This window comes from Mastacembelus armatus, chromosome 16 (assembly GCF_900324485.2).
Source record: "Mastacembelus armatus chromosome 16, fMasArm1.2, whole genome shotgun sequence".
NCBI classification, from domain to species: domain Eukaryota; kingdom Metazoa; phylum Chordata; class Actinopteri; order Synbranchiformes; family Mastacembelidae; genus Mastacembelus; species Mastacembelus armatus.
Window position 1 is genome coordinate 2,920,426 of NC_046648.1, and position 13,052 is coordinate 2,933,477.

General features: G+C 39.8%; 1 protein-coding gene across 2 annotated transcripts; it reads left to right on the top strand.

The window, feature by feature from the left end:
- The first annotated feature begins 1,079 nt into the window (after window positions 1–1,079).
- On the top strand, window positions 1,080–12,111 carry LOC113122320 (transcription factor E2F3). 2 transcript variants are annotated; one of them, XM_026293576.1, is made up of 8 exons: window positions 1,080–1,594; window positions 3,469–3,589; window positions 4,820–4,950; window positions 5,146–5,234; window positions 5,914–6,072; window positions 7,112–7,226; window positions 7,981–8,119; window positions 8,298–12,111. In XM_026293576.1, exons 1-8 carry the CDS (start codon window positions 1,313–1,315, stop codon window positions 8,588–8,590), a joined length of 1,329 nt encoding a protein of 442 aa, XP_026149361.1. In that variant the 5' UTR covers window positions 1,080–1,312; the 3' UTR covers window positions 8,591–12,111. The 2 variants fall into 2 exon arrangements, with proteins under 2 accessions (XP_026149361.1, XP_026149362.1); XM_026293577.1 differs by lacking the exon at window positions 1,080–1,594 and adding an exon at window positions 1,789–1,949.
- Window positions 12,112–13,052: the final 941 nt, after the last annotated feature.

A 13,052-nucleotide genomic window follows, 5' to 3' on the forward strand; every position in this document is an offset into this window, starting at 1 on the left:
TCTTATTTGAGTAGCTGTATAAAACAGTAGGAGTATAATGTGAAAATAGTAATATTCCAGTATAGTACTTACTTGTCGCTACTGAATAGAAGACTTGATTGATAGATGCATTGACATTTAAACTATACGAATTAAACATGTCAGTTTGCTGATGAAGCTCTCTCCAAATACATGACGATATGTAAATTAGTGTAAAACTAGTGACCTATGAAAGTAAATATAATGATTTTGGCTAATTTTCAGCTTCCCACAGATGTTTTTGTATTTCATGATCAAGCCGGTCCTATGTTACCCTGTCCTATGTTACTTACTTCAGGCCGAGTCCTGGAAAGCGATAATAATTTATATTAGACACAATGACCATCAGGGCTGAGTTGTCCTTGTTTGTTCATGCTTGTTGTCAAGATCCTGCTGATGCTCACATGCCCAGCAATGTAGTTGATCAATACTGAAAATTTGAAGCATTCACAAGAAACTCAAAAGAAACAAATCCACTAATCCCCTGGTTTGACCAGCTGTTACAACACTGACCTGCAGTCGTCTTATTGACCTGGAGGACAAACATGATCCTGTCATTCTGACATATGAAGGTTAATTAAGGGTAAAACCTGACAAAAAGGGGCCTAAATATTAGGTCAGTGCCTGAAAATTCCTGTCTGCACTTGTGAATTTTAAAACAGACCAAACCTTTTTGGCATTGATTCATTATAGAGGAATTCAAATAATAAATATGTCAAATAACATCAAACTAGTGTAAAATACATGTCGAGGGGATTTTAGATGAAGGGTACAGCACAGTTTCTCACTCTCTTCAGCACCATAGGTCACTCGCGCCACTTAGCGTCCTGTCAGGGAACACGCGAGGCGTGACGGATGACGTCGCCTGTTTACACCTGCCAATGAACACGTGGCGGACAAAACCCTAAGCTGCCATTGGTCAATAATGTTGTAAAATGGGTGGAAACTCGTCTCAGACGGACCAATAGCTGCTGGCATGTAAATTTCGTTTGAAAATTTCCCGGGAAATCTGAGTTTCGCGGGAGGGCTCTTGAGCGCGTAAACCGTATCCCTTCATTCATCAGGCCGTTTCCTGAAGCCATTTCTAGACGGGGGAAACGAGAGTTGCGCTACTTTTTAATCCGTTGCATCTGCCTAAATGCACTTTCCTAAGAAAAAATACTTTACAGAGGTCGATGCATTAGACTCTCATCTTTACTTCGGTCTGATTATTTTTGTTACTATTGCGGAGGATTAGCAGCCACACGGGCTTGAAAGTACAGAAACAAGAAAGGGGTTACCCCGAGTACGCAAGATGAGAAGAGGGATCTCCTCGGCTCCGGACAAAGTGATTTTAGCGGGGGTTGGGCGCTCTTCTCTGGACAATAACATCATTTTAACAACTCTTACGGATCGTTTAAACCCCGGACAATCAAACGCGACGTATATCCAAATAATAACGACCCCGCCGCCTTGCAGCGTTGCACAGACATCAAATGTGTGTTTATCCGAGCCTCAGATAAACAACATTTACACAACTCCACAACAAGCTGCAGCAAACGGAGTAGGACAACGGCCCGCGCTGGGAAGACCGCCGGTAATAACACACACAGCCCGTTTGAGGATGTTTGTCTCGGTGCAAGTAGGCACAAACACGACCAAGTGTTAGCTTGGCTAACAGGCTAGCCGAGCTTGTTGTTCGGGCAGCTAATGTTAGCTCCTTAGCCTGGGCATTCCCACGACTCAACCTAGCGAGGTGGCTAGCTAACTAACTACCGCTAGCTGGGTTACCCAGTTGGGTTGGTTAAGTGGTTTGACTGCAGGGACGCAAACACGGAGTTTAAGTTAGTTTCGCGTTCACTTAAACGCAGACATGTCACCTAATATCGTGCTATGCTAACTTCGTGGTGCTTTTGAGTCCGCTTCAACCTTGCAGCCAGATGGAAATATTGGTGAGAGATAAGTAACGTTAGCGGTGGCCTAGTGGCTGCCATCTGTGTCTTATAATTTGGGGGTTGGGGTGATTGTCGGACTGCTTCGGTCTCGTCTTATTTCTCCTTTTCTAATAAGACAGGAGTGGCTAAACTTGCGAAGTGCACAGCTAAAGCTTCGCTTCAGTTTTGAAACTGCTCAATAGATATTTCTCCCAGGCGTCTCTGAAGATGCAAGCCAACTTGGGTGAAGCTTGACAATGTGTTAGCTTTCAAGGCTAGTAGCTGTATTGGTTAACAGGACAACATGAGTCGTCATCGGCCGAGACATTAATTTTGCACAAGTGTTTCAAGTCGCTGTCTCTGTAAATAAAAAGCAACGTTGCTGTGCCTTTCATGACAATCAAAGTGAAACTGGAGTTTGCTGCTTTAGTGCTGATTGCACGTTTCCTGTATTCTCAACATGCACAAACCACACAGAATAGGGTCAGGGGCATTCAAGGGTGTTGGTTTGTTCCTGGCTATTCATCTTTTATGAACTAAACCAGTCTCTCTATCTCAGGCTGGAGCCATGACCAGGCATGGGGTGAGGGGAGCTGCTTGGTGATATAAAATGGCTGACATTTTGACTGTCAACAGAGGGCATATTCTTTCACAGACATGGGATAGAATAAACACTGTAGATGGGTTAACTATCATTCAAATTAATTTTTTTTTACCTCCTGATGTGTTTCCTACCACAGGTGTAGAGGGAAGCGCAGTAACACCAGCGTTCTGATACTGAGGTGTTGCTTAAACAGGGTGGGTTCTCATCCACACAGAAATTTAGGGGTTCCCTGGTTGAAGAGACCCTGATGGATATCGGTGATGATGATTAGAATGCCAGTCAGAAAAGGTTATGTTAGGCAGTTCAACATTTGCAGTGTTAAAGGGTCAGTGATGTTCAGCACGTTGCCAAATGGGCCTAAACAGGGTGTTAAATACTTCAGCTAAGAGGCCAGACAGAGTAAAGCGTGCTCTTCGGCCAAAGTCAAAAGTAATTAACGTACATGAACTTTGTCATTTGGCAGTGTGCAACACTGAAGGTGAGCATGGACGATGGATATAAAACATGCAGTAAGCTCACAAATGGCTGCTTACCTGCATTAAACAATTTTCTTGTTGGTACGTTGGAAGTTTTACAAAAACGTTTTACATTAGAAAGATTTTTATAACAGTGTGCTCAGGGCGGAAAACCTGCTTTATTTGTCGAGACTGAAGTGGAAACGTGTGAACGGTGCCCTCTCAACGTTGATGTTCAAATGGAACCTAACAATACCACAACTGGTGTACTCAGCAAGTGTGCTGTCTTTTTTTTTTCCAACCAGTTTTCCATTGAACTCACCGAATTGTCTTATTTGTTGTACTCATATTTCTAGAGACACTGCAGTGTCACTCTTTGTAGCGTCACGCTTCAGTGCATTTGAGATGGCTTCAAAGATGACTGACACCAGAACAACCGTATCTGCTGTTACACGTTTTCTGTTGTTCTTCTTCATAGGCAAAAAGACGGTTGGCGCTCGATGATTCAGACCACCAGTACCAGTCAGAACCAGCCAGGACTCCAAGAGGCAGAGGAGCAGCTGCGCCCGCCAATGGGGCACGGCTAAAGACACCTAGAAGTAAGACACAGGGGGCGATAATGAACCTCACCTTCAACAGTTGTATAGCACAATGACTCGGGGTCAGCCGATGTTGAACAGATGCTGCTGATTCATGCAGTTACTAGCAAAGAAATTAGTTCGCATTAAACTGACCCAGTTGGAAGGTGATGTGCTGTAAACACTCAAGGGTTAAAGAGACACTCACTCTGTGTGATCCAGCCCTACATTTCATTTCACAGTTTGTGTCAAAAATAAATAATTAAAAAATGTTTCTTTTCATATGAATCTAGATTCATCTTTATGCCTTAGCACTGGGGACTTTTTTCCCAGCAGGTGTACCACTACTTACTATGAATTTCACCGAAGAGCACGTTGACTGGGAAATTGGTTTTGTGCAGCTGAGACAATGAAGACACGCATGTTCTAAAAAGTACATTTGTTCTTACAGAAACAGCATTTTTCCACAATATAGAACACTAATTGCTACCATCACTAATCAAATTACATTATTGGGAAATGAATGGAAATTGAAAAGGAAACAAAGTCAGTTGTGTTCGTGGTACGTGACCAGCCAGTACACTGCAACAGTGTGGTATATTAATGATTACAGCCACAGGATGTTTTGCAGGGTGAGACAGGGAACTGCTGTGACCTGTGCTCCTCTCTAAAATACTCTAACCCTCTGATGAAAGGAACCGATGCTATCAACAAAGAGCTATTGATATTGGAATCCAGCTGGTAAATATCTAACTTGATGCTTTACTTAAAATGTTTCCAGCTGGTTATTACTAAAGTTCAAGTGTAGCTTGTGTTCCCCTTTATGTAAATTAAACATCCCCAGCTTATTATGACTGACTGAGTCATTTGCCCCTGATAATTTCCGGACCGAAAAAGATCCTGTTTTTTTTTCCAGCATTGTGAAATGATTCAGCTTAGTCCAACATTTTTGTGGCAAAGCACAAACTTGAATATTATAGACATAATTCAAGTTGTATTAATCGCATGGTGGTTGTGATAAATATGTTAAGACTGTGCTATGTAGTGCGTAATATGTGCCGACATGGCGTCCTGTGATCCCGTTGAGCCTTCCACCTTAATGATGAAGCCACATTTCATTTGGTGGTCCTGCTCTCAAGTAAAGCAGTTTCAGAAGCTTTTTAAGTCTTTCAATTTCAATGATTGCCAAAATTAGGTATGAAGTGTAATCCTGCTTTCTCCGTTCCTGCTGTTTTTCCTCCTCCACCACAGCACCCAAATCACCACCAGAGAAAACACGGTACGACACCTCCCTGGGCCTGTTAACAAAGAAGTTTGTGGACCTACTTGCTCAATCTTCAGATGGCGTTTTGGACCTCAACCTCGCTGCTGAAACCTTACAGGTAATTTTACGTCCAAACTGAAAATAGCCAAGAAGAGTTACAGGGGGCATCCTAAACAACTGTACCTGTTCAGAGCATTAAGACCGTTGCCAAGGATTGATTGATTTATTATTTTTTTTCTTTCCCCCGGCTGGTATAGTGGACATTTACACGGATAAATCTGCCACTGACTCGACCTGCTTTCTCTACTTTTAGGTACAAAAAAGGAGGTTGTATGACATCACCAATGTACTAGAAGGCATTCATCTAATCAAGAAGAAATCAAAGAACAACATTCAGTGGATGTAAGTGGTCTCACTTTCTGAGTCTGTCGTCTTATTTTCTCTTTTTGATATTTTTCAGTTTTATTTCTAGAAGCAAAATTTGTCAAAGTGCTATACATGTAGCATAATTTCTGTCACAAAAAATTAGCTGCATGTGTATTTTTGCAGTTTGCATCTTTCTAAAATCTCAAAAAAATGTATGTGGGTTAATCTTGCTTTGGTGTTGCAAAAATGTTGAGTAGTTCTGGCTGTTAAATAAGTTCAGAGTGTTCCTTGGCCTGTAGAGCACAGGAAGGCAGGTGGTTGCATGTAAGCTGTTGCCACATCAAAGTATAAAGATACCTGACTGCGCTACACTCCGAATTTAGTTGCATCCTCATTTGTTCATTAATTACTGACAGCACATATACTTCAGGAATAGGCCATAACCTGTTAAACTAGGACGCCCTACACCTTAAGCCTACTTACTTTGTGCTGTATTGCTCACATGATATCTATCCCCTGAGCATTGAAATGTAAATATATAAACATCACCAGTTAAGGTACATATAAGATTAGACACATAGACTTTTTTTTTTTTTTTAAACTTTTTAAACCATTGTGCCAACTATCTGAAACCATGAGTTAGAGATAGTAACACTGGAGCATGCAAAGAGCCTGAGCCAGAAAATCAGGTTTAATTTATTCTATTCACTTTCAGGGGCTGTAGTCTGCTGGAGGTAGAGGGAGCACTGAGTCAGAGACAAAGGCTGACAGCAGAAGTTTCTGCGCTGGGAGAAGAGGAGCAGAGGCTTGAGCAACTAATCCAGAGATGCAGCCTGGATATGAGACACATGAGCGAGCTGCCAACCAACCAGAAATATCCTTTTGTTAGACATGTTGTCAACGCACAAGTTAAAACTTATGTCCTACTTGAGTGTTAAAAGTTCTGTTATTAGGAGATGTAAAACACCTGTTTTTAGGATATGTCCTCATAATTCCTGTTAAACATTGCCAGTGTTTGTTTGTTTGCAGGCTCAGGGTAATTCCCATCTCACTCCAAAGAGATTGTAATGACTCAACAGTGAGCTCCAGAACAGAGAAATATCAATCTTGGTGTAGAAATATACTAGATCCTTACTCTTTCAACCTCATCTTTGGAGAACACCTGGTCTTTTTTTTAAAATTATTTAAAAGCTCATCTGATTTACAACACCTGTGTGTGCCCAGATTCATGGTACTGCAGTCACTTCAGTGGGTTGGATGTTTCAGGCTCACATATACACGGGTTGGACAATGAAACTGCAACACTGGCCAATTTAGTGTTTGAGGTTTCATGGCTAAATTTGACCAGCCTGGTGGCCAATCTTCATTGATTGCACATTCCACCAGTAAGAGCAGAGTGTGAAGGTTTAATTAGCAGAGTAATAGCACAGTTTTGCTTGAAATATTGCAACGCACACAACATTATGGGTGACATAGAGTTCAAAAGAGGACAAATTGTTGGTGCGCGTCTCGCTGGCGCAACTGTGACCAAGACAGCAAGTCTCTGTGATGTATCCAGGGTAATGTCAGCATACCACCAAGAAGGACGAACCACATCCAACAGGAGTAACTGTGGAGGCAAGAGGAAGCTGTCTGAAAGGGATGTCCGGGTGCTAACCCGGATTGTATCCAAAAAACATAAAACCACAGCTGCCCTACTCACTGCAGAATTAAATGTGCACCTCAACTCTCCTGTTTCCACCAAAACTGTTCGTCAGGAGCTCCACAGGGTCAATATCCATGGCCATACTAATGAATTATTGTGGTCTAAAACCAGGCGTTTCAGTTTCATTGTCCAACCCCTGTACATGAATGCTTAGCAATAACTTGTAATGACATTGTAGTGTTATTTCTTTAACCCAGTGTTTCTTCACATATGCCTATGTAACATACCAAGACATCAAACAGCTGGGAAATCTCAGAGATCAGACCGTCATCGTTGTCAAAGCTCCCACCGACACCAAACTAGAGGTTCCAGACCCTGATGAGGTATGTGTACATGAACGAAGACGCATCGACCAGATTTGTCACCACTGCCTTGATGAAACTTCTGCTACTTGCTTTCTTGTCACCCAACCTGTGCTCATCTTTCCTATAAATAAACGGGTGGAGATTTGGGGAAATTCATATCCGCTGTTTCTTACACCGACAGTATCACTGTGCATTTCAAGTTTAGTTATCTGTCTTGGGTATGTTGGTGTTGAATATGTATGAATGAATATGAATGAGATTTGTAATAAATTGAGGCAATAGCCTGCATCCAGGCTTTTTACTAAGCAGAGAAGCTAGCAAAATGCTAATAATTGTATTTCCCTAAATGTTGCCAGCATTTTGGCATCTAAATTAAAAACATATGACAGCACCATAAGTTTTTCAATGTGTAAACTTAAAAATGTAAAAAAAAAAAAAAAAGACTCAGTGATGTGCTGCAGTATTGCTGCCTATCTGTCTGGCCATCTGTTAAAACTGGAACAGCACTTCTTCTGACATCAGAGAACTAAGACACCACCATGGAAGTTAGTTTCTAGAGCTGGTGTTTTACCAGACATTTTGGGATGACAGCTCAGTGTCCAAAGGTTCCATTTGGCCTCGTTGGCAAGATGTTTTGCATCAGTTGCACCGGTTTTTACATGTAGTGGTGCTACTACATTTTCAGTATACATCTTGGGAGAACTTCAGCAAGACAAGTTCTGTCAGTGTTTTGATTTGAACTGATTTATTTCTTTATTTTTTTGGTCTCCAGAGTTTGTCTATTCATCTGTCCAGCACCAAGGGTCCGATAGACGTGCTGCTGTGCCCAGATGAAGAGAATGACCCTAGGACTCCAGTAAAAAACAACACAGACATCAATGGGAACTCACCTTTCCTCAAAGTCCTCCAAGGTTTGTTTCAAACCAGACGCAGGTGTTTCACATGTAAATGTTTCTTTGAAAGGTGTTTCTGATCAGGCTTGAAGTAAAGTCTTTAGTGCAACACCATATAACATATGGCCATTCGTTTAGTTTACACAGGCCTCTTGCCTTTGAACAGATAACTAGTCTATGCTATTTTCTTTCACAGATCCCAGCAGCACAACCACTTCTCCCAGCCCATCCCTGGCTCCACCTTCTTCATCCTCAGCTGTCTCTGTTACTACTCTCTCCCCCATCTCATCACCTTACACCAGCCTTCTCCAGCAGACAGAAGACCAGATATCTTCATCCTTTGGGCCTTTCTTAAACCTCGGTCCTCCTCTTCTCGACCAGGATGACTACCTTTTAGGTTTGGGGGATGACCAGGGAATCAGCGACTTGTTTGACACCTATGACTTTGATAAAATGCCATCTTGCCTGGATGACCTTCTGTGCAGCTAGCATTAGCTGATGCAGAAATCAGATTTAAAGCATGGGAGAGATGGAGGATTGGTGAGGATTTTGATGCATGCGACTGACTGTAGTTAGTAGATGTCAGTTTAAAATAGATGGAGTGGAAACATTGAAGGCCTTTTCAGTCCCAGTTGGACTAAATGCCATGCTCTGTAATGATATGAGGGATAAATAGCCTTGAATGATTTCATACAAACATGGCAGAGGTGGTCAGTGTAAAGACCTACCCATTGGTCCTTTTCTCAGACTATGTAAGCCCTCCAGTGTAGCTGAATATACTGGGGGTTATCTGAAAGCCTATGCTGTCTAGTAAAATATAAATGGGGAGGTGAAGGCTATCCATTTCTGTATAATGCAAAGCTCACATCACTGTACACAGACCAAAAAAAATATATATATACAAAAAAGAAAACAAAAAAAAAAACTTGAAGGAAAACACCCCCCACCACCAGGCACTAACACACATCCTGAGTAATTGGGTTTTAGTATAGAATTCAAATTTGTGCACCTGAGCTGCACAGATATACTCACCCAATGCTATCAGTAGCATGCTGAAGAGCAAGGAAGAGGAAACTGTTTACTGTTAAATCCCAAAGGATGCTGCAAGTATAAATATTTGACAGGCCTGTTTTTAAATGTTTTAGTAAGCAAGGATACGGTTGATCTGTTTGTTCCCACAGATGCATTTTCTTTTCAGTTGTCCAGGTAACCCATCCATAGACATATCCTTGAGTTTAAAATATGTTGATGCCAAGTGTTGTGAGGCATAGGAGAGTCTCCAGAATTCCTAAAGATTGCATTATATTACAGCAGTGATATGTCATTCAAGGCTCTGCTAACTAAGTAGTGATTTCTGTGTTAAAGTGTATAAGATTTTAGAAATTAACATACGAAGAAAATGGGGCAATTTTGGTGCATAGCATCAATGTTAAAAAAATTTGCAATTAGGTTAGGGTGTCTAGGGTGCAGTTACCGGTCTTCTCGCTGGCACTATTTGGACTCATTAAAGAGTATTTTGTACATTTAAGCACTATATAGATGTATTGAGAGTTGCATGAGAGATTGCTTACGAGTTAATTTAATCTACAATGCCAATGGAGAATAGGAGTGTGTACTGAAAACAGGAAATCTGCCTTTTTAACTGTCATTTTCAGTCTGTTATCAAGTGGTAGGCAACCTCTTACAGCCATGGTACATATTTACAGTGCAATTATAGTTTAAAACGATGCTCAGCATTGGGGGGGGGGGGGTATGTCTGATCTTACATAACCCAGGACATTTTGTTATTGTTGGTGACACAGCCCCAAAAAGTCATCATTCTTGGTTAATGTAGGCTTTAGCGAAATGAGACTGTATACATCTACCCTGTTAGGCCATGTGTGTAAACTAGAAAATTATCTCTTAACTTCTGCACTCACTGATTCTTGATAATTTTAGGACTGAAACTCTCTTTCCTGTTGCTTTTCTTTTTTTGCTGCTCGACTCTTCCACCTTCATTGGCAGAAGCTTCCATAACCAAACTTCCCTCAGTGCCTCCCCAGTTGTATTGTGTGCTGTGAACATTATAATTTGATTTGAGTCTACTAAAAGCAGTGTAGTTGACTGGATAGATATGTATTGGTCATTTTAAGTTTGTTGTGTTAACTTTTAATGGATTTTGATACTGTAGAAATAACTAATGATATCATAGTCACCTAAGTAACAGGTACGCTGTTTCTTAGGTCAGTAATGAAGGGCTTATTCTCTGCCATAACAGGATACTGAAAAAAAGATAGACCTGTTATTTAAGCCAATTCAGTGCAACCAAACCTTAGTGTTGTGCTCTCTAGGGCCTCTGAATCTTCTGTGGTTAATCAAGAAAAGCTTGAGGAACTAAAAACTGATGGGATGTTATTTTTGTTTTTTGTCATATATCATATTATTGCTTTTCATTTCTAATAGCTTCTTGTTAATTTCATCCCTCATAGTAATGGAAAGCAAACATCTTGTCTGAAACCCAAGCTTTTAAACTAATGAAACCTGTGGCTACAGGTAATGTTGCTGCTGTTATTAACTCTTCCCTGAAGGGATTGATGTGTGCTTGAGTAATCGTGTGTGCAGCATGTGTGAGTTCATGTCAAAGATCAAGCTTGCTAAAGAGTAAGCCTGCCATGTGTAAATTGATGTACAGTTTTCTAAACTTTTCAGTGCACAAGGTACTGTAGGCTACCTCTCACTTAATGTTTGACAATAGTAATAAGGTATAGAGGTAAATGCCATAGAGTGTATGAGTCATGAATTCCCTTTTGTCATAGACATTACGCTTGTATTATTTAGATGTGATAATGGATATTACATCGCACTTTTGTTATGTGTGCGAGATTCCACTCATACCCCGATATAATAACGAGTATGTTATTGCTCTTAAACCATTCTCGTGTTATTGCATCTGAAATCTGAATTTTGGGGGTACACATTCATAGTGGACAAATGTGTTGCAATATATATATATATATATATATATATATATATATTTTTTTTTTTTCACTTTTTGGATCTTTCCCATAAGTTATTTAGTACTTTTTGTGTATAATGCTGAGCACCTCTTAGACCCAAGAAGTAATACATATTTCGTAAATTTTGAGTATCAGCGTGCAGGCATTGATTCAGTTTTCTGGCCTTTGCTGGTTATTAGAAGACATTACTTGTCTGTATTCACCACTGAACCAGGATCAGTGACCTGATTGTCCTTTTACTGAAGTGTGTTTTAAATATATTTATGGAAATGCAAAGTTTTTTTTTTTTTTTGTTTTTTTTTTTATTTGGTTCTCTAAATATAGTTGAAGACCATATACATAAATATTTGCATTTTCTTCCATCTATTTCAAGCGACTAGAATCTGGTCAGAATATTTTATCCACTTTTATGTGATGGAAATGTGAAATTTTGAAAGATTGTACCTTTCCATGGGTTTCTAATACAATGCTGAATATTTTAATGCCAGTGAATCTGAAAATTGGTTTGGTGGTGACCTAAAATTATTACTCCTTCATTTCTAATGTGTGATTCTGATGTGTAATTAGATTTTGCAGAAAGTAATTAGGCTAAATGTGATGTTAATAGCCAAGATTCAAACCGCTCTGGTTGTCCTACTATTTTCCTATGGTTTGTTCTTAAGCTGTTACCAAATACAATATGATCCATAAATATTCTGTAATGTTAGGTGGAAAGGTAACTGTTTGATAAGTAATAGACTGTAAAATTATGATATTGATGCCTGTGTATTTACAGAAAAAGCTGTAATATCACATCACCTTTTTTGCCATTTGAACACATGGTGAAAGTATGGGTGTGTTGAATGTTTAAGATAAACTAATTTGTTTTTGATGTTTGTTAGTATATAAATGTTTCTTTAACATTTGTTAAATGAGGAATTTCAGTTATTTGTTTGCTGGGACGGATAAATGGATTTGTTTTTTTTGTACTCTGGATATTTGTAATTGAAACTTTGAATAAAGGCAATATCCTTAAAAAAAGCATTTTGAATTATTTGTATATTGCTGTTTAATTACGTCTTATATAGAAAGAAGAACTTGCATTACTTAATCAAAAGTTTAAATACCACAGTCTGATACTACTCCAATTACAAGTAAAAGTGCATTCGAAATTTCATTTGAAGTGAAAGTACAAACACATGAGCAGCCGAAAAGTAAAAGCGTTTGTCATAACTCATGTTAATGTCTTTTTTATTACTGGATCAGATTTATCGACGTGTTATTGTGGTCATCAATTGCAGCTGGTAAAGGTGGCGCGAATGTTAATAAACATGCTTATGTTTTGATTTGTTTGTGAAGTTCCTGACTCTAAATAGTAAAGACCAGGTTTCCACTACAGTTTTTTCTGTTGCTTTTTGGATGTTTTAACCAAAAAAAAAAAAAAAAGCCACAAAGAAGCAACAGGGAGTTACAGTGGGTACGGAAAGTATTCAGACCCCTTTAAATTTTTCACTCTTTGTGTCATTGCAGCCATTTGCCAAAATCAAAAAAGTTCATTTTATTTCTCATTAATGTACACTCAGCACCCCATCTTGACAGAAAAAACCAGAAATGTAGAAATTTTTGCAAATTTATTAAAAAAGAAAAACTGAAATATCACATGGTCATAAGTATTCAGACCCTGTGCTCAGTATTGAGTAGAAGCACCCTTTTGAGCCAGGACAGCCATGAGTCTTCTTGGGAATGATGCAACAAGTTTTTCACACTTGGATTTGGGGATCCTCTGCCATTCTTCCTTGCAGATCCTCTCCAGTTCTGTCAGGTTGGATGGTGAACGTTGGTGGACAGCCATTTTCAGGTCTCTCCAGAGAAGCTCAATTGGGTTTAGGTCAGGGCTCTGGCTGGGCCAGTCAAGAACGGTCACAGAGTTGTTCCGAAGCCACTCCTTTGTTATTTTAGCTGTGTGCTTAGGGTCA